At 42.5% G+C, this 19,602-nt stretch overlaps 1 protein-coding gene across 4 annotated transcripts in view; it reads left to right on the forward strand.

Annotated features, from left to right (window-relative positions):
* Positions 1-19,602, forward strand: part of klhl29 (kelch like family member 29) — a 409,128-nt gene that overhangs the window by 308,393 nt on the left and 81,133 nt on the right. For all 4 annotated transcript variants that reach the window (XM_033648442.2, XM_033648445.2, XM_078173676.1 and 1 more), the window contains one exon: positions 9,163-9,345. In XM_033648442.2, the coding sequence (XP_033504333.2) occupies positions 9,163-9,345 (183 nt within the window). The remainder of the gene's footprint in view (positions 1-9,162; positions 9,346-19,602) is intronic.

The following is a 19,602-nucleotide window of genomic DNA, read 5'->3' on the forward strand; positions in this document are numbered from 1 at the left end:
GATCTAGTTCTGACGTATGGAATTGAAATTGATAACCTAAAAGTCTTTCCACAGAATCCCTTGCTATCAGATCATTATCTGATTACTTTTGATTTCTTTTTACTCGATTACACGCCACTCAGCAACAGTTACTATACTAGATGTTTATCAGATAGTGCTGTCACAAAATTTAAGGAAAAGATTACCTCGTCGTTAAATTCAATACCAATACCTTCAGTAACAGAGGTTTCCCGTGCCGACTTTAACCTCTCCCAAATTGATCATTTTGTTGATAGCGCCGTAGGCTCGCTGCGAACAACGCTCGACTCTGTAGCTCCTCTTAAAAAGAAGTTAACAAAGCAAAGAAAGTTTGCTCCTTGGTATAACTCTCAAACCCGTAGGTTAAAACAAATATCGCGAAAATTTGAAAGGAATTGGCGATTAACCAAACTGGAAGAATCTCGTTTAATCTGGACAGACAGTCTCAAAACTTATAAGAGGGGCCTCCGCAATGCCAGAGCAAACTATTACTCAGCATTAATAGAAGAAAACAAGAACAACCCCAGGTTTCTTTTCAGCACTGTAGCCAGGCTGACTGAGAGTCAAAGCTCTATTGAGCCTTGTATTCCTTTAGCCCTTAGCAGTAATGATTTTATGAGCTTTTTTAATGACAAAATTCTAACTATTAGAGGCAAAATTCATGACCTCCTGCCCTCAGATGGTAGGCCTACCTATCTAACCTCAAACACAGCTGTAGAATCTAAGATATATTTAGATTGCTTCTCCCCAATTTCTCTTCAAGAATTGACCGCAGTGATTTCTTCATCTAAATCATCAACGTGTCTCTTAGACCCCATCCCAACTAGGCTACTTAAGGAGGTCTTTCCTTTAGTTAACACTCATATATTAGATATGATCAATATATCCCTATTAACAGGCTATGTACCACAGTCTTTTAAGGTAGCTGTAATTAAACCTCTCCTAAAAAAGCCCACCCTGGATCCAGAGGTGTTAGCCAACTATAGACCAATATCTAATCTTCCCTTTATGTCAAAGATCCTTGAGAAAGTAGTCGCAGACCAGCTGTGTGATTTTCTCCAGGATAATAATTTATTTGAGGAATTTCAGTCAGGATTTAGAGTGCATCATAGCACTGAGACAGCACTAGTTAAAATTACAAATGACCTTCTGATTGCTTCAGACAAAGGACTCGTCTCTGTTCTTGTTTTATTAGATCTTAGTGCGGCGTTTGACACAATTGACCATCAAATTCTACTGCAGAGACTGGATCACTTAATTGGCCTAAAAGGTTCAGCACTAAGCTGGTTTAAATCTTATTTATCTGATCGTTTTCAATTTGTTGACGTTCGTAATGAATCATCCTTACGTACCAAAGTTTGTTTTGGAGTTCCGCAAGGTTCTGTGCTCGGACCAATCCTATTTACTCTATATATGCTTCCTTTAGGTAACATCATTAGAAATCACTCTATAAATTTCCATTGTTATGCGGATGATACACAGTTGTATTTATCGATGAAGCCTGAAGAAAGTAATCAATTAACTAAACTCCATAACTGCCTTAAAGACATAAAAAATTGGATGAGCACCAATTTCCTGATGTTAAATTCAGACAAAACTGAAGTTATTGTTCTTGGCCCCAAACAACTCAGAGACTCTTTATCTGATGACATAGTTTCTCCAGATGGCATTGCTCTGGCCTCTAGCACTACCGTAAGAAACCTCGGAGTAATATTTGATCAAGATTTGTCTTTTAATTCTCATTTAAAACAAACCTCACGGACTGCATTTTTTCATCTGCGTAATATTGCGAAAATTAGGCCTATCCTGACCCGAAAAGATGCAGAAAAATTGGTCCACGCTTTTGTTACCTCAAGGCTGGATTACTGTAACTCTCTATTATCAGGTAGCTCTAGTAAGTCCTTAAAAACTCTCCATCTAATTCAGAATGCAGCAGCTCGTGTACTAACAGGAACTAAGAAACGAGATCATATTTCTCCTGTTTTAGCTTCTCTGCACTGGCTCCCTGTAAAATCCAGAATTGAATTTAAAATCCTACTGTTAACTTATAAAGCTCTAAATGGTCAAGCTCCGTCATATCTTAGAGAGCTCATAGTGCCATATTATCCCACCAGAACACTGCGCTCTGAGAACGCAGGGTTACTCGTGGTCCCTAAAGTCTCCAAAAGCAGATCAGGAGCCAGAGCCTTCAGCTATCAGGCTCCTCTCCTGTGGAATCATCTTCCTGTTACGGTCCGGGAGGCAGACACCGTCTCCACATTTAAGACTAGACTTAAGACTTTCCTCTTTGATAAAGCTTATAGTTAGGGCTGGCTCAGGCTTGCCCTGTACCAGCCCCTAGTTAGGCTGACTTAGGCCTAGTCTGCCGGAGGACCCCCTATAATACACCGGGCTCCCTCTCTCTCCCTCTCTCTCTCTCTCTCTCTCTCTCTCTCTCTCTCTCTCTCTCTCTCTCTCTCTCTCTCACTCTCATCCTATTACTGCATCTTGCTAACTCGGCCATTCTGGATGTCACTAACTCGGCTTCTTCTCCGGAGCCTTTGTGCTCCACTGTCTCTCAGATTAACTCATACCGCAGCGGTGCCTGGACAGTGTGACGTGTGTGGTTGTGCTGCTGCCGTGGTCCTGCCAGATGCCTCCTGCTGCTGCTGCCATCATTAGTCATTAGTCATACTTCTACTGTTATTATACACATATGACTATTGTCACACAAGTATACTGTCAGATATTAATACATACTTTCAACATATTGTACCACAGTAGCCAGAACTATAACTATAATATTATTACTTTCATTAATGTTGTTGTAAGCTACTGTTATTACCTGCATCTCTCTCTCTCTCTCTCTCTCTCTCTCTCTGTCTCATTGTGTCATATGGATTACTGTTAATTTATTATGCTGATCTGTTCTGTACGACATCTATTGCACGTCTGTCCGTCCTGGAAGAGGGATCCCTCCTCAGTTGCTCTTCCTGAGGTTTCTACCGTTTTTTTTTCCCCGTTAAAGGGGTTTTTTTTGGGGAGTTTTTCCTTATCCGCTGCGAGGGTCTTAAGGACAGAGGGATGTCGTATGCTGTAAAGCCCTGTGAGGCAAATTGTGATTTGTGATATTGGGCTTTATAAATAAAATTGAATTGAATTGAATTGAATTAAATGCACAAAGCTGCTATATTTAAATATCCCATGGAGAGAGACTCTCACTGCAGCCTGTTTTATTTTGTTCTGACAATGTCGGCGTGCAGCCTCGTTCTGTGGACGATAAACGAGGTGCAGACTAATAAAAGAGGAAATACAGTGAGTGCTGGACGGAGCAGTGAGTGGTAACAACCCCGCCCACATTTAAGAGTACTGTTTGTGGTGGAAACACTACGGTCTAGGTACCATGTCTGAAGGGTTACTGTTGGTTCCAAAGGTACCATACCAACAGTGTTTGGTGGAAATAGGGCTTTGAAGAGGCAGGGTAAAAGACGCTTGTGACAGCAGTCCATTAAAGCTCGGCTAAACTCCAAACCTGCCCACCATTAGCGGCCATTTAAAATGCAAAGGATATGATTTTAATGTTTCTTCTAACTGTACACTGATCAAATATTCTGTTTCACTGGGGAATATGTCACAGTACTGAGCGGTAGACCGCGAGACTGTGTATCATTTTTGACCTTGGGAAAAAACCGCTGATGAAGATAACATGATATGAGTGAGACTGTTCTGTCAACTGCTGTTTCAACGTTCAAGAATGGATTTTTTTGGAGCTTGTATTTGTTTTGCCACAAACCACTTACAAACAAGGAAATCTGGAGCTGGGAGGACAATTCTTGGACATGACATGCATTTTAGCGAGCCACTTTAACTCTCAACTTCAGCCGTGCTGAGTAACTATTAGGTGTCAGTGTGTATATGTCTCTGCAGCTTCACCCAACCCAACCCAACCCCACAGTATCCCTTTGACTGTACCTGTGGCAGAGTATGACTGGTTAAGGTAAGGTCACAAAGGGCTGAGAGAGAGGTACAAGGTGCACGGGGTGAAAGAACAGGACGCAGTGAGGGAAGATGAAATGGGAGTATATTGGAAAAAGAGCAACGACTCCCGGGGGTTTGAGAGAGAACGACTTGAAGAGAAAGGGAGATAGAGATGCAGCAAAGTCTCCTGTTGGTTGTGAAAGAGAGAGATAGATGGAGAAAGTGGGTGGTGTTAGCCGCGGGGTAAAAAAGAGGATGAATAGTGAAAGCAGGGCCGCAGCATGGGGCAGAGAGCAAGGATACACATAACAAGGTGAGATAAGAGCCGGTGTGGCAGCAGGGAAGAGGAGGCGACAGAATCTTTCCGTTCTGTCTTCATCTTTCCATCAAGCTCTCCTCTTCTGGAGTGACTGTACCTTCACGTGTTTGTGTGTCCGCAGTGAGGAACCGGCTTGTTCCAGCATGGGGTAGAGCACCGGCGCTGTGCTCCTGTCACAGATAGGTTTCATTTGGTTGAAGACGAGTTGGGTGGAAGCAATACGCAGAAACTGTCAGGGGGTGTTTTTTTGTGTGTGTGCGCGCATCACGCTCTGTGGGAGGGCATCAACTTCAATTTGAGATTCAGCTCTTACACAAGCCTGTCCGTCCCTCAGAATACATACTTTCTGGGGCTTTTTTGTCACACAATTCACAGCCTGCGATGACTGAAACCTCCTCCTGAGAGATTTAATACTGGGCTCCGTCCAGATGTTGCCATTGTAGTCGTCTGTGTTTACCCTCAATGCACACTGCCATACTGCTTCTCTCAGCTCCTGTCTCACTTGTTTGTCGCTGTTCTAATGGACCATTTCAGGCATTTCTTAAAGCGCCGGTAGTCAATATTTTTCTATTAATATGTTAATGGCTGAAATGACTACATGTGTGTAAAAAGTGTTGCTTGCAGTGACAGACCTGCAAAGAATTATCACTCAGCTCTGCAGCTCTACTCGGCTCTATGGAGGTTTTTAGCTGCAGCTTTTCTTTTCTGATTTTACAGCCTGCAACTAAACTGTGTTGGTTCAATGTCATTGCTGTTAGCAGGGTCATTTACAGATGCAGCAGGCAGCTATTTCAATGAAGAAGCTCTCACTGGACACTACTGCACAGCAGCAAATGGCAGATCGACCAACCTTGTCTCACTCTCAACCCATCAAATACAGATGCTTGTTCAGTGGCACTCGGCTTCAGACACAAGTGGCGGTATGAGATGCTCCAGGTGGCAGCTTATTTTGGCACTCCGGGCGACGACTGTAGTGTAAAGAGCAAGAAAGTCCGTAAAGGGCAGGCGAAAGAAGAGGTGGATGGGTAAATCAAACTCAGGACTTTCACCCGGGAGTCTGCTGTTTGTGCCCAGTGTGAAACCAAAAGTCAATCAAGTGATTTTAATTTTTTTTTCCTGACATTTAATTAGTTTCCTTAGATTTCAATGGTGTCAACTTTGTAGTAGCAGTAGGCTGAAATATAAGACAGCTCTCAAACACATATATAGAGGCGCATGAAGCAGCATCCATAAACCCAGAGCGTCTATAAACTCCAACTGGCAATAAAAAAACTATTATCAAATAGCAGGGAAAAGAAATTTTGTTTTCTATGGTGATTTTTTTGTTGTTGTTGTTGTTGTTGTTGTGGTAGCAAAAACAGTACCAGCGGTAACATTGTGACGCTTTTCTGTGATCCAAAACAGACGGCTCCTTTCTTCCTCCTTGCCAGTTTTGGCATCACCATTCCCGGTGAATTTGCTCATTAAGATACAGCACCAAAACATCAGCATAATAGCGCACCTGCAGTTACAAATGACAGAAATCCACCAAGTGCAAAGCTTGTGAGAAGACAGTGTTTTCCATTTTGACACCCATCAGAGTTTTTGTCGAGAGCTGGAGGAGGGACAAATTTGATGGAGGCGGCCACCTCGTAATTCTCTATGCAGGAAAAATGCCTGGCTATAGACAAGACACTTCATGTAGAGCTGCACCGGCCAAAAGCCAAAGATTATGGCAGCACAAGGCAGAATCCACTTAAGAATTATGTTTATGCTTGCCCTAAGAAGGGTGCTGCTCAAAAGTTGTGCTCTGTTGATTTTTCCTGAATATAGACAGGTTAAAAATATACCAGAAAATAACAAAAGGTCAGTAACAATCAGGAGAAGCAGACATTTTCTTCCCAAACTGCCATGGGTATAAACTCCGTCAGGGTAAAAAAACAAGAGCTGTCAAGACTTGGTTATCCCTTCATCCCCAACCGCTCGTCTCCATCCTTCGATCCGCCATCCCTTCATCCCTCTACCCAACTCCCATCAAACCTCCGACTGACTGACAGCCGTCCCTGCGAGGCTTCGTTTTTCGGAGGAAAAACTCACACATACGCACACACATGCACACACCCCCGCAACCATCTGATCCGATGCCATGACTCCCCGTCAGCGGTGCCGCTCTCCTGTGTTGTTGCGCTCTGACAGGCCGGTTGTTGGGTTGTGTTAGCTTGTGAATGTGTTCAGGGCTTCAGGGGTCAGAGCTGCGCTGCAGCCTCGGCGCCCAGATGTGGACTCTCCCTGACGTGTGTGACCAAGCGGAAAGAGCCAGGAACAACCCCGCACATGTTCACTAGGTGATAATAAAGACCTGCATGTGCGCAGACGTACAATGCAGCACGTTGAAGCCGCATGTGGAATTGCTTAAGCTGGCTTAATTAGACGCTGTGGGGGTTCAAGAAGGAGAAATTCTATGCAGAAAAACAGAAGAAATAACTTATTATTTCTCTTATTTTTTATTCAGTTTTATTCCATGTTTACATTTTCAGACTAAAGCGGAAAAAAATCCAACAAACCAGCAGGAACTTGAATTTTAGTACTTGCACATCGGCCACTATGTTTTAAATGGAATTTAATATATCCTCCTCACCAATACGAATCTTTACAGATATTAGAACAAACAGTAGGACACATTGATTGACGTGTGCACGGCAAAAAGAAAATCCCAAATTGGCTGAGACACAGACACAGAAACTTTGCCAAGTTAATTGAGGCAGTCAATATCAACAAACTGAAACAGCTAATAGGATGAAAGAAAAGGAGATGAAAAGAGATGAAAATGTAATCCTATAAAGGCAGAGAAAACAGTCAAACTTTTAAAATCCAATGAAGTTGAAAAATTGCGTGTGATAAAGGGAAACGGAGTACAAACACGTACAGCAATAGCAGCAAACTAATCACCAGGAAGAACAATAGCCGAGCAAAGTCAATATAATTAATGTGTGTGTGTAGGTACGGTTGGAGGCTCATGAGAGGGGAAGACAAAGAGCCTGTTTTCACTTAATTTTTTTTCAAAGAACAGCCACTGTAGCTGCGACTGTCCTATAAAACCACACTCCCATTTATTAGCTGCATATCCAAGGTCTGCTGGAGGTCTTGAGGGCCGTTTGAGGTTTGGAGTGTGTGAGGCTCGATGCCATGAAGCTGTGGGGCCAATGATGGGAACGGATTCAAATCTTTTATAGCAGCTCTCCAAGTTTGAGCTGCCAGAAAGGGCGGCGACGTGCACGAATCCTACGCCCTCCATATATCGCCGTGATTGTCCTTTTTTTAGCTCGTGTACCTTCATCCTCGCTGTCACAATTTCTCCTTGAGCCATCACTTTTTTTTTTCCTCTTCCCACGCAGGGGGGAACATGTTCTTAAAATCTCAGCAAGGAAAAAGAGCCAGTCAGCTTTAAGCTGTCCACTAAGTCTAAGCTGTATGTCCACGATACGTCTGAGGCAGTGCTTACCGCTCTGTCTGTTTGCTCAGCCTCACCAAAGCCCATTGTAGTTTTTGTATCTTTCTCCTCTCTTACCCTTTTCCTCTTCCTAGAGAAATACTCTCTGTTTTACCAGCTTTGAAAGAAAAAGAGAAGCTTAAGAGGAAAAAAAAAAATAAGGGGATAGTTTTTTAACAGAAAGAAACAGACGGAGAAGACAGCTGCCTATGGATGTGCCTGTCAAGCGAGTGTCTGTGTGGAAAACGTATCGATCCGAGCAGATGAACCAGTGGTTAGCCTTGGTTTGGAGTGTATGAAGATTAGTAGATTAGTTCCCCCCTCACCCCCCCACTCTCCCTCTCTTCTCTCTCTCTCTCTCTGTATCGCCCTCCTCTTCCTCCCTGGCTCGCCTCCCCTCCGCCCGTCTGCCCGCTGCTTACAAACACACAGCTCATTTCTGTCTGGCGGCTCGTCGTCTTGCCTGCTCGCTGGAGCCTGCTGCTGAAGACTGAGAGGACCTGAGACACGCATGTGGCAGCCTGCCAACCTGTTTGTGTGTTTTGGATCACTGGTGTCTTTATCCAGCGGCTCCCTCCGTGTGTGTGAGTGTGTGCATGGATGCGTGTCTGAGAGCAGAGATCAGCTGAGGAGTAACAGGGACGAGGGCTGAATGTGTCTCAAGTATCTTCTTAATCACACTCGGTGCATGTGTGTGTATATGAGACCAGGCACTCCTCCATGTACATATGTACACAAATTGATTCTCACCTATTGATTTTGTGATTCCCTCACGCCATGTCTCAAACACAGTGTATGTTTCAGTGTGAGTGTGCCGACAAGTGAGTGTGTAAGATAGTTTCTGTATGGTGTGTAGGAAGAGAGAGCTGGGCGGCAACCGTACGAATGGCAGCCCCATCAGTCTTGGTAATTGAGTTATACTTTCCTATTTAACTCGCTGGTTTCCTGTGACCAAGAGGAAACTTTTTCTATTTTGCATTTTGTTTTGCATTTCCAGACAAGCTTATTGACTCTGGGACAGCCAAGGCCGGCTGAATTCAAAACAGCAGACTTCTAATGTATGGCTGGTTGTGTTTGTCGGGTTTTCATGCAGCCTGTCAAGGTCCTATGAAAAGCTTTTCTTTAGAAGGTGCTATTATTACTGTAGATGTATAAAGATGTTCACCTTGCCCTTCAAAGCCACATATGGGTAAATACTTGTCAGACAACATGGCACAAACATTTCGTCTGTTAGTTACTGCAGCACAGAGTCGTCTCAAAGGGGCTTTGATTCGATCTCGGCTTGTATTTACTGATGGAAACCTTCCCTGATGGCCTGTTCTCTCCCATCTCTTCTCTTCCTTTGTCCACCCCAATCATCCTCTCCCTCCACCCTCCTCCCGCTCCCTTTGTCCTCTAGGTGTAGCCGAGGTGATAGTTCTGGTGGGAGGGCGTCAGGCGATCGGGATGAACCAGCGCTCCCTGACAGCAGTCACCTGTTTTAACCCCCAGAACAGTAAGTGGTACCCGCTGGCCAGCCTGCCCTTCTACGACCGCGAGTTCTTCAGTGTCATCTCGGCGGGAGACAACATCTACCTGTCAGGTGAGCTAAATCGACCACTTCCTGCAGCGCAATTGTAGCTTTCCTGTCGCAGTCATTTTTTTTGTGGCACAGAAGCAGGAGGACAGTCGGTGCTGTCAGTTCATCTCACTGCAGCAGTGAAAAGCCATCCAGGAACATCTCATATTCACTTTGGTATTTAAAAAACTTAAATGCAAATAAATAGGGATGAGTGAGTAAACTAATATCTGTATCCATATCTGTATCTCAGAAAGGGCGGAGTTCAAACCAGATAAGGGCGGTTCTTAAACAGAAAATGGGTGGGGCCTAACCAAGTTTGTTATTTTAAGACAGAAATTGATAAAGGTTGATCAGATGTTTCTATATTAATTATTTATTTTAAGAATATGTTTACAGGGCTGAACTTTAGATCTTTTTATGCCTGTGCGCCAACAATAGCCATGTTTTGGGGCTGTCCGTCCATATGCATGTCCCATTCTTGTGATCATGATATCTCAAGAATGTTTCGAGGGAATTTCTTTGAATTTGGCACAAACGTCCATTAGGATTCAATGTTTAGATTTTGGTGGTCAAAGGTCTAAGATCAAGGTCACTGTAACCTTGTCTCCGTCATTGTTGCAAATGTGATATCTCAACAACACCTGAGGGAGACTTTTTCAGATTTGGCACAAATGTTAGCTCGGACTTAACGATAAATTGATTTGATTTCGGTGGTCAAAGGTCATGGTCACTGTGATCTTGAATCCATCTCATTTTTGTGAATCGGGTATCTCAAGAACACCTTGAAGGACAATCTTCAAATTTGACACAAATGTCAACTTGGACTCTAAAATGAACTGAATAGAATTTGGTGGTTGAAGGTCAAAGGTCAAGGTCACTGTGACCTCACGAAACATGTGTTTAGCCATCATTCAAGAACTCATACTCTAATTATGACAAAACTTTACACAAATGTCTAACAGGATAAAATTATGAAGTGAGGACATTTTATATCCAAAAGGTCAAAAGTCAGCTTTACTGTGACATCATAATTTTATGCATAAAACACTTTCCCTGGCTACTCAAGGTCATATCTCAGGAACAGAAGGGGAGACATTTGGTCAGATACTGAATCAATGTGTGTGAAGCATGTTTCCACAGACATGGATGTAAACTGTATTACAACTTGACTGGTGCACAGAGGTATACAACCAAGAGGCGGTAATTCTGTTTTTTATTTTTATTTCTTACGATTATTTTTGGCCTTGTTAGTCTTTATTAAATAGGATAGATAGACATGAACTAAGGGAGAGAGGAGGGATGTTGTGCAGCAAAGGGCCAGGGGTCGGAATCGAACCTGGGCTGCATGCTCTACTAGGTGGGCTATCTGTGTCCTGAGCTTCAGAGCATTTCTAATCACCTGAGAGATGAGATTGGGCACAGTTGCTCAAATAATGATTTTCATTCATCAAGAGTACAGATATTGTCACATTTTACTCAGATGACACTTGACCTCGTAACAGGTACATTATCCAAACCAGATACTCATTTTATCCAAGTATCCAGCTCAACCCTACATATGAAGTATGTCATTCTATGACTGGTTTGAAAGGATACTGTAGACGCACTCATTGAGCTCAAAACTGAGTCTTTAGATTTAGAGGATACTATTCTCACATCAGGCTGATTTTGTTGTACCTTCTTAGTTTCTTGCCACACAAGGCTCTGTGGCTGGCAATGTCAGTCTGTTGGTCAGTTCTCCCACCACTTTGGTTCACATTGAGATATCTCCACAACTGTTGGATGGCTTGCCGTAAAATATTGTACAGATATCCCTGATCCTCAGAGGATGAATCCCTCTGACCTTGCTGATCCCCTGACTTTTCATCCAGCTCCACCATGAAGATGACCTTTTGTGGTTTTCAGCAAAATGTCTCATCAACTATTGGATGGATTCATGAAATTCTTTAGACATGAGCCTCAGCTGTACGTGTTTGCTGATTAGCATATGTTAGCATGCTAGCATGGAAACACATTCCAGTACCCATACTACCACACTATTTAGTATGCCAGAAAAAGATTTAGTATGTCCTAATACATAAGCTGGATCCAGAATCGCATATTCTTTTTACTTAAGTTTGTATCACAAGTGCCCTAACAAAGTATGTGCTGTTGAATGCAGCATGCACACAGTCAGGACATACTACTACATCATAACATTGCACCATTAACTTTGACCCTCTTGCTCATATATCACTTACCTTGGAGATAAAACAAAAAGTCCATTTGCCGAGTTCTCCAGAGACAGAGGTCAACCCAGAGTGCTCTGCTGTTGTTACTTTGCAGTATGTGTAGTTTTACCTTTTAATTTCTAACTGTATACACTGTAGATTCTAAAATGCAGTATCATTGATATTTCCATAGTTAGGTTCTTTTGTTGTAGTAATCTTTATGACTAATTTGTTCCCTTAAACAATAAGTATTCCTATTATTACTATTCAACTGGTCATCAGTCACTTGAATGTGCTGTCATCTCTTGTTGTGGCTTCTGAGAGCTGTCAGTGAGCTGTCAATAAGCTGTCAAGATGTCATCTGTCTGTGGCTCAGTCGATGTGACGCATCTTCCCCCGCACAGAGGATTGTGGGTCAGAATAGCCAGAAAAGCACGCTGGCTTATAAAATGCAGCCAGATGCAGTAGGACATCCTGGTATTTTTGGCACACTGCATTTGACATACTTTGTATTGGTACTCACTAAATCTTTTTATAGCTTACTAAGTAGTGGCAGTAGGGGTATTGGGACACACAGATAAGATAGCAGTAAAGCAGTATGGGAGAAAAGCAAACAAACAAGGATGTCCTAATGCATCCAATCGCATTCTGCTGTCTGCAAACCAGCATGCTCTTCTGGTTATTCTGACCCACGGTCCTCTGCACAGCCGAAGATACATCACATTAACTGAGCCACAGACAGATGACAGCTCATTAACAGCTCATTGACAGCTGACAGAAGCCACAGTGACTGTAATCAATCAATCAATCATAAAACAATCTACAGTGCATGCAGTTATACCTTAAAAGTTAAAATGACATATATTGCAAAGTAACAACAGCAGAGCTCCCCCAGTTTAACTCTGTCTGTGCAGAGCTCGACAAAAGGTGTTTGGTTGTATCTCCAAGGTAACGTTAAGTGATAACGTTAAGATTGTTTTTTGGCTTTTTATGCCTTTATTTAGACTCACAAGTCAGTCTTTAGACGCTTTGCTTAACTAAAGACTGATGTCTTTCTCCCTGATTTTGTGTTTAGATGGGCGGATACAATTTCAGAGTTTAAAAAAACTCCCTACATTGCAGAACCAATAGTAAATCTGCAGGGCGGTCCTTCGGTGGCTCGCTGAACTCTTGTGCTTGTAAACATAGTCCCACTAGAAACATGTGTAGCAGTACAAAATGGCTCAGCCGTGCTCGCAGAAAACGCTGTCAAAGTTAGTGGATGTTTGTCGCGTTTGAGGCGACACATTCTCACCAACTAAAAGAAACAAACATAATCTTTTACAAGGCCATGACTCATCCATCCAGCCGGACGATAGAGGGAATCGCCTTGTTGTTTACAAATACTTCCGGGTAGAAAACCAGCAGAGCTTTTAGCTACATATATAAAATATCACATTTTTCACATCACTGTATCCGATGTTTGTAAAGTCTATAAACACAATGATTGAACAAACATTACTATTTCTTAGCTGTTACCAGTGTCTGTAATAGGTAATAACTCATTAAATGGTCCGTGAAAAAAATATTTTTTCCAGCGGATATCTTAGTTACAACATGATTGAGCTAGCAAAGCAGTTTTGTGTTGCTATGTGTGGTATTTATTCAGTTTTGGGAAATCACGATGTCTAGAAAGCATCAGTGGCTGCAGCTGACAGGGACAGCTAACAGCAGCAGCAAAGCTAACATCAGGATGTCACCTGTTAAAAGCCTCCCATTGTCGGATACGACATGAAACTACTTCAGTAAGCTCAATAATGTTGTAACTAAGACATCCGCTGGAAAAAATATTTTCTTCACGGATGAGCACACGTTTGATAAAACTGAGTTAAATCTCTCGGCATCCATTTTCAAGCTGTCTGTGTGTTTGTTTCCTTGCGGACGAGAAAAGGGGCAGCACACATTTCTGGGAGGGCGTGTCTTTTTAAAAAATGCAAGAGGCGTTGCTTTGTTGCCGGCCGTTTTCGCCGGTGTGTTAAACACACTTTAGAAAGGAGTGTCCCCAGACTATCAGAAGGCGGAGATCTCTGATTGTCTGATGGCGAGACTAGCCTTTATTAGATAAAATAGCGAAGCATGAGAGGAGGAAAGAGAGGGGATGACATGCAGCAAAAGGCTGCAGGCTGGAGTTGAACCCTCCACCACTGCAGCAAGGACAGTGCCCCTGTACATGGGGCACCCGCTTCACCCACTGAGCCACTGGGCACCCTGTTAACATTAAGTTGTGTTGTGTTCCAAATTGCGTACTTTGCGTACAACAGATTTTGTCGTAAAAAAGGAGACAAACGTGCATTTGTTCCTCCAATATAAACATGAAAGTAGCAGAGGACTTTTTTATTTTGACAAAATTTAAGGAGCAATAAGCGAAATTCATCATTTCTACATTGAAGGAATTAAAAAATCACTATGTGAAGAACTAGGGGTGTAATTTCATCTGGAGTATAGCATGACCTCACACACCCACTCTCTGTGTTGATCTCCAGCCCATTGTTTACAAGCCGGTCCGGCTGCGCGTTCATGTACGTTCATGTGAACCCCCCCCAACACTGCCCAACACTGGCCTTGCATTTCCAAGGTGGAGAGCACTGCAAGAGCTAAAGGGGCTATGCTTTGACTCGGAGCTAGCTCTTCTTCTCCTGGACAGGTACAACATAAAGAATCCAAACTATCACTGTAAAACATCAAAGTCACACAATAACATGAATGCACTAACTGATCGGGGCAGTGGTTGACCAGCAGCAAGGTAAAATTACTGTTTTTGTCAAAGGAGTCTGGCATTGAAGAGAGCATAGGTAAGTTTGCCTGTCAGCTCAGTTCCCTGTAAGAAAGGGCCGTCTTTTTGGGGAGGTCTGAGCATACAACTAGATGAATGAGTCTTGGATTTAACTGCATGAGTTAGGTGAGAGTTTGTAAACAGATGTTTTGATATAATTTTGCTGCTGTAAAATGTTTTCGTCAGCGTTTTCCAAATTCAAGTCTTTGCTGCTGCTCTCCCTGCCTTAGGCCTTCCATGTAGGCGCATGGAAGGGCAGGGAGGTTTGCGCTCTCTGCCTCAGGCTTTCCTCGTTTGCACATGGAAGAGCCTTTCTGTAGGCCCCAGGAAAGGCAGAGAAACCCCATAACAGAGCCGTAGCGCCAAGTATGATAATGCACATGGCAATTAAGTCCTAAACCTGGAAATGAGTTAGCGTTTTAGCACTTCTGGGTTCCTCGTCTTTAAGTTAACAGTTTTTTTTAATGGGTGTTGGAGAGCAGAGGTAGAGGGAGGAGTGGCTCATGACACACTTTGTTTTGCTCTACAGGCAGTGCACAACAGTGAACCTAGCGGTGAAAGGATTTCACTTATTGCTCCTTTAATATTACACTTTAAATTGATGCAAAAAAGGCACAAAGTGGTGCATAAAGATTCACCAGAATACAGAAAATTAAGTGCTTGATTCTCAGATTTTTTTGGTGGAGGACCCCCAAAAAGGTTTTGTTGAAACAAAACTTACACATTTGATATATGAGCAAGAGGATTGAAGTTCAAGGTCCATTGTTTAATCAGACCCAAATGGAATCTGCAGATTCAAGAAAACTTGACTTATAATATCATGGACATCTGTTTTTTTTTTTGGTTTTTTTTGTTAATCTGTGGTAAATCTGCAGAGGTATTATTGAATTCTGCGTCCACGGATTTCGTGTGAGTCTGGTTATGACAAAGTAGTATGTGCCAATTATATACACACTCTATGCAACATTATGGTCTTTAAAAGAGTGGCTGCTTCGTACCGAAAGCAAAATGAAAGAGTTAACATACTGACATTATCATTTAGCTGAAACCACCACTGTGCAGCTCCATAACATTTCTACAAGTTTACAAACTTGGCTCTGAAGACAGCATTCCCACAGAGCTTTCAGAAGTCTTAAAATGCATTGAATTCATTAATCCAATAAAGCCTAGTTGGTATTAAAATGTCTGAAATCATTTTTTCAATAGTCTAAAAAAAAAAAAGTTTAGAACATTTTTCTTTTCCCAACATTGTAGTAGCATCTTTTTCTCTTAAATAATTTATCGAATACCTCTCACATTAACGTCACACAGATCAGGACAGTGAAGCAAACAACACTCATATCACGCTTCCAGTCGAGATGCTCAGAGCAGAGGATCCACTGCCTAATGCCTAGCTGTCACTGAACCCGGGATGACATGGGGAAGTGCAAATTCAACAGCTATTTAACCAGGATTTCGCAGCATGACTGAAACCAGTATAAAGCAGTGCACATGAGGCTTGGTGTATTTTTCGTAAAAGGTTTTTCAAACTCAGCATGATGGGAATCAAGGCAGTGGAATCCCACATGCAGACTGAGAAGCATTAAATCGCCAAGAAAACCCACCAACAAACGCCACGAATTTCAGAGTAATATTTCACCCTCGTCTCCGCCATGCCTAGAGTGTTCTTTTTTTTATGTTTAAAGCAGATCATCAGTTTTGGTTATTCTAAAATTGGTCTTAAATTTAATTCCAAGTGGCATTAAAAAGTCTTAAAAAGTATTAAATCTAACTTGCCTTAAGCTGTAAGAACCTACAAAGAGGTGATGAACAGACATTTCCGCTCTTGAGTTAACCACAGGAAAAACTGACACATTTTTTTGAAGGATAAACCTGCATTATGGTTATAGATCAAGAAAAGTAAACCATGGATTTACTGGTCTCTGACCTGTTTTGATAAAGTCCCTTTCGTCATACTGAATCTCGACAAAGGTCTCCACACTTGGATTAATGAACTCTTGGTGAAGACGTTTTCACAATTCATAATTCGACAAAGTGAAGCTACCCTGACCATCGCCAGCTTCCTGTGACCTTTGCGAAACAGTTAAAGTGTTTTAAAAGGGTTGCTGCCCTCGACGCTTACTCATCTGTTGCTTTGAAAACTTAGCTGTACCCAACACTGCAGACAACTTTGATGTCTTTCTTTTCAGAAGAGTCTTCCTATTTACCTTCTGTGGAGCATTTTTTGAACTTGACTTCTTTTTTTTTCTCTCTCTCTCTCTCTCTGTCTGGCTTTACAGTCGCTGCAGTGTTCTGCAGTTTATTTTGTTCCATAGTGGCACACTGTGCACTCTGTGACTCCCCTCTATGAGACACCTTTAAGTTGCTCCTCCAGAGGTAGACTGAATTTCTCCCTCCACGGTCCATTTGTGCGAGAATCCTGCACGGTACTCAGACCTTGACATTGCACCGTGGAAATGCAGCAGGATTTGTCCTGCGTGTACCTTTCCTCTCCCTCTTTTCATATAAATGTAAATTTGTGTTTGGGCATTGGAACAGGTATGCATGTGTCCGCTGGGAGTCAGGCAGCCAGTGGGGAAATCAGAGGTGTTTCTTGCTAGCCAATCAACAGGCTCCGGTCTGTAACCTTCGTCAGACTCTGAGCAGGGTCACTGAGTCATGGCTGGTGTTACATGTCAGACTACACAGTTAACAGGGCAGCTTTGAAGAGAGCTGAAACAAGCACAGTCTTGATGGTTGGCTGGTTGACTAGTCAACACAGCAGTGAACCACTTTCAGTCAGTTGGCAAAGTGTGTCCCTGTTTTTTTTTTTTTTTTTTTTTCTTATATCTCTGAAAAGCACACCATATTGAGGAGTGAAGATTTTAATATTAAATAGAAAATGGCTTGAAGGAAGACAAAATTGGTTTGATATTAAAAATATTATTCAATCACTTGCCAAAGTTTTATATGTAAAAATAACTTCCCTGTTATATACTAGATTGAAGTCATATACACTCACTGGCCACTTTATTAGGTACACCTTGCTAGTACCAGGTTGGACCCCCTTTTTAATTCTTGGTGTCATAGATTCAACAAGCTGCTGGAAACATTCCTCAGAGACTTTGGTCCATATTGACATGATGACATCACACAGTTGCTGCAGATTTGTCGGCTGCACATCCATGATGAGAATCTCCCGTTCCAGCACATCCCAAAGGTGCTCTATTGGACTGAGATCTGGTGACTGTGGAGGCCATTGGAGTACAGTGAACTCATTGTCATGTTTGAGATGATGTGAGCTTTGTGACATGGTGCGTTATCCTGCTGGAAGTAGCCATCAGAAGATGGGTACACTGTGGTCATAAAGGGATGGACACGCTCAGCAACAATACTCAGGTAGGCTGTGGTGTTTAAACCATGCTCAGTTGGCACTAAGAAAATCTCCCCCACACCATTACACCACCAGCAGCAGCCTGAAGCGTTGATACAAGGCAGGATGGATCCATGCTTCCATCTGAATGTGGTTTTTCCAATCTTCTATTGTCCAGTTTTGGTGAGAAAACCCGTGTGAATTGTAGCCTCAGTTTCCTGTTGTTAGCTGACAGGAGTGGCACCTGGTGTGGTCTTCTGCTGCTGTAGCCCATCTGCTTCAAGGTTGGACAAGGTGTTGTTGCTTCAGAGATGCTCTTCTGCACACCTTGGTTGACCAATTGGCGTAATTATTATTCCAAGTGTCTGACATTCTTGTGAGCCACAATGGATCATTTTGTAACTTTCGAGCAAGAGACTCTGACATACGTCGACCGCAGAAACCACAGACAAAAGCTGCTCCTAATCTCTTTGAGCTAAAGGGTCCTTGGCCTGGAAAGCATTGAAGACCCCTGCTTTAATGCAACGTGTGATTGTCCCACTACTGCAGCAGCTACAACCGGTACAGTTTGTGGTGCCATCACATGGGTGGTGTTGGAATTTTACACAACTGACTGCCTCCATTCACATGATTGGTATCGAATGAAGCCGTGAAAGGGGTATCAAATTCTGTACTTTGTTGGTATCCATATCACATTAAGAGTACTGGTATTGTAAGTTTAAAAAAACACCCAGCCCTACATTTAGCCCTTTTCAACCTAATAGTTCCTGGTACTAAGGAGCTACAGGAACTAAACTAGGAGCTAAAAGTTCATTCACTATGGTAAAGGTTAATGATACTCTCATAAGACCTAGAACCACGAGCTCCCAAAGGTCGTGTCAATTCGATTGTCCTTTTTACCCTACAGTCTAACGAGTGGTCACCCTCACAATCACATCATTACGTTGTCAGATGATGCTGCCATCTTAGCTTTAATGAAAAATGATACCAACCTATTTGAATACTGTTAAGAGACTCAAAGGTTTGTAAAACGGTGTGAGGACGACCATCTTGTGTTGAATGTTAAGATTACACTGGAGTATTTGATCGCAGAGGAGTTGGTGACCTGTGATCATCCAGAATGAAACCACTTCACAGATCTCCTACCTTAGTATTTGTACTGGCAACTCATTAACTTAGTAAACCCATGTAGGCTGTATCGGATTACAACAAAGACTGCCAACCAATGTTGTTGATCAAAATTCCATGTTAGTCTTTTATCAGGCAGTTTTAGAAAGCCTTACCAGGGCATGGTAGACTGTAGGTGTCAAACAGCATACGTCCTTGCAGTCTACTTACACACAGGCTCCACTAAGGTGAGCCAATAGGACAGTTAATGACCCGTCCCATGCTCTAAACTGTGAGTACCAGGTACTGCCCTCTGGTAGGAGGCTCAGAGTCCCTCGTAGCAGATTAAATAGTGTTAAAAATTCATTTATCCCTGTGTCAATACAACTGTTTAATAGTGGCAGGTAGTGGAAACAAGGGATTTCTTTTGTTTTGTGTGTTGGCTTTTCCTGCTGGACCAGGTGTTTTGCTGTATTTTCTTTTATTTATTTAGAAACTTTTGCATGTGTGTGCCTTTATATGTGTGTTTTTGGTATGTGGAGTGCTGTCTTTATGGCTTTGGCATGAAGGTTGAAAACCAACGACAGTTTCTCACTCTGTGGGACAATGAAAGTAATCCTAATCTTGATTTTTAGGTTCTGGCATCAACGTAATCGACTTAATCGATTTTGGAAATAAGTTGATTTGCAAAATGTTCAAGACAAAAAGATGCACCCGCTCAAAGCAGCTAAAATGGCTCATCACAGGAGTGTAACTGGTATATTCAGACACTTGAAGCAAATTAAGTATTTGTTCTT

Source organism: Epinephelus lanceolatus, chromosome 13 (genome assembly GCF_041903045.1).
Source record: "Epinephelus lanceolatus isolate andai-2023 chromosome 13, ASM4190304v1, whole genome shotgun sequence".
NCBI lineage: Eukaryota > Metazoa > Chordata > Actinopteri > Perciformes > Serranidae > Epinephelus > Epinephelus lanceolatus.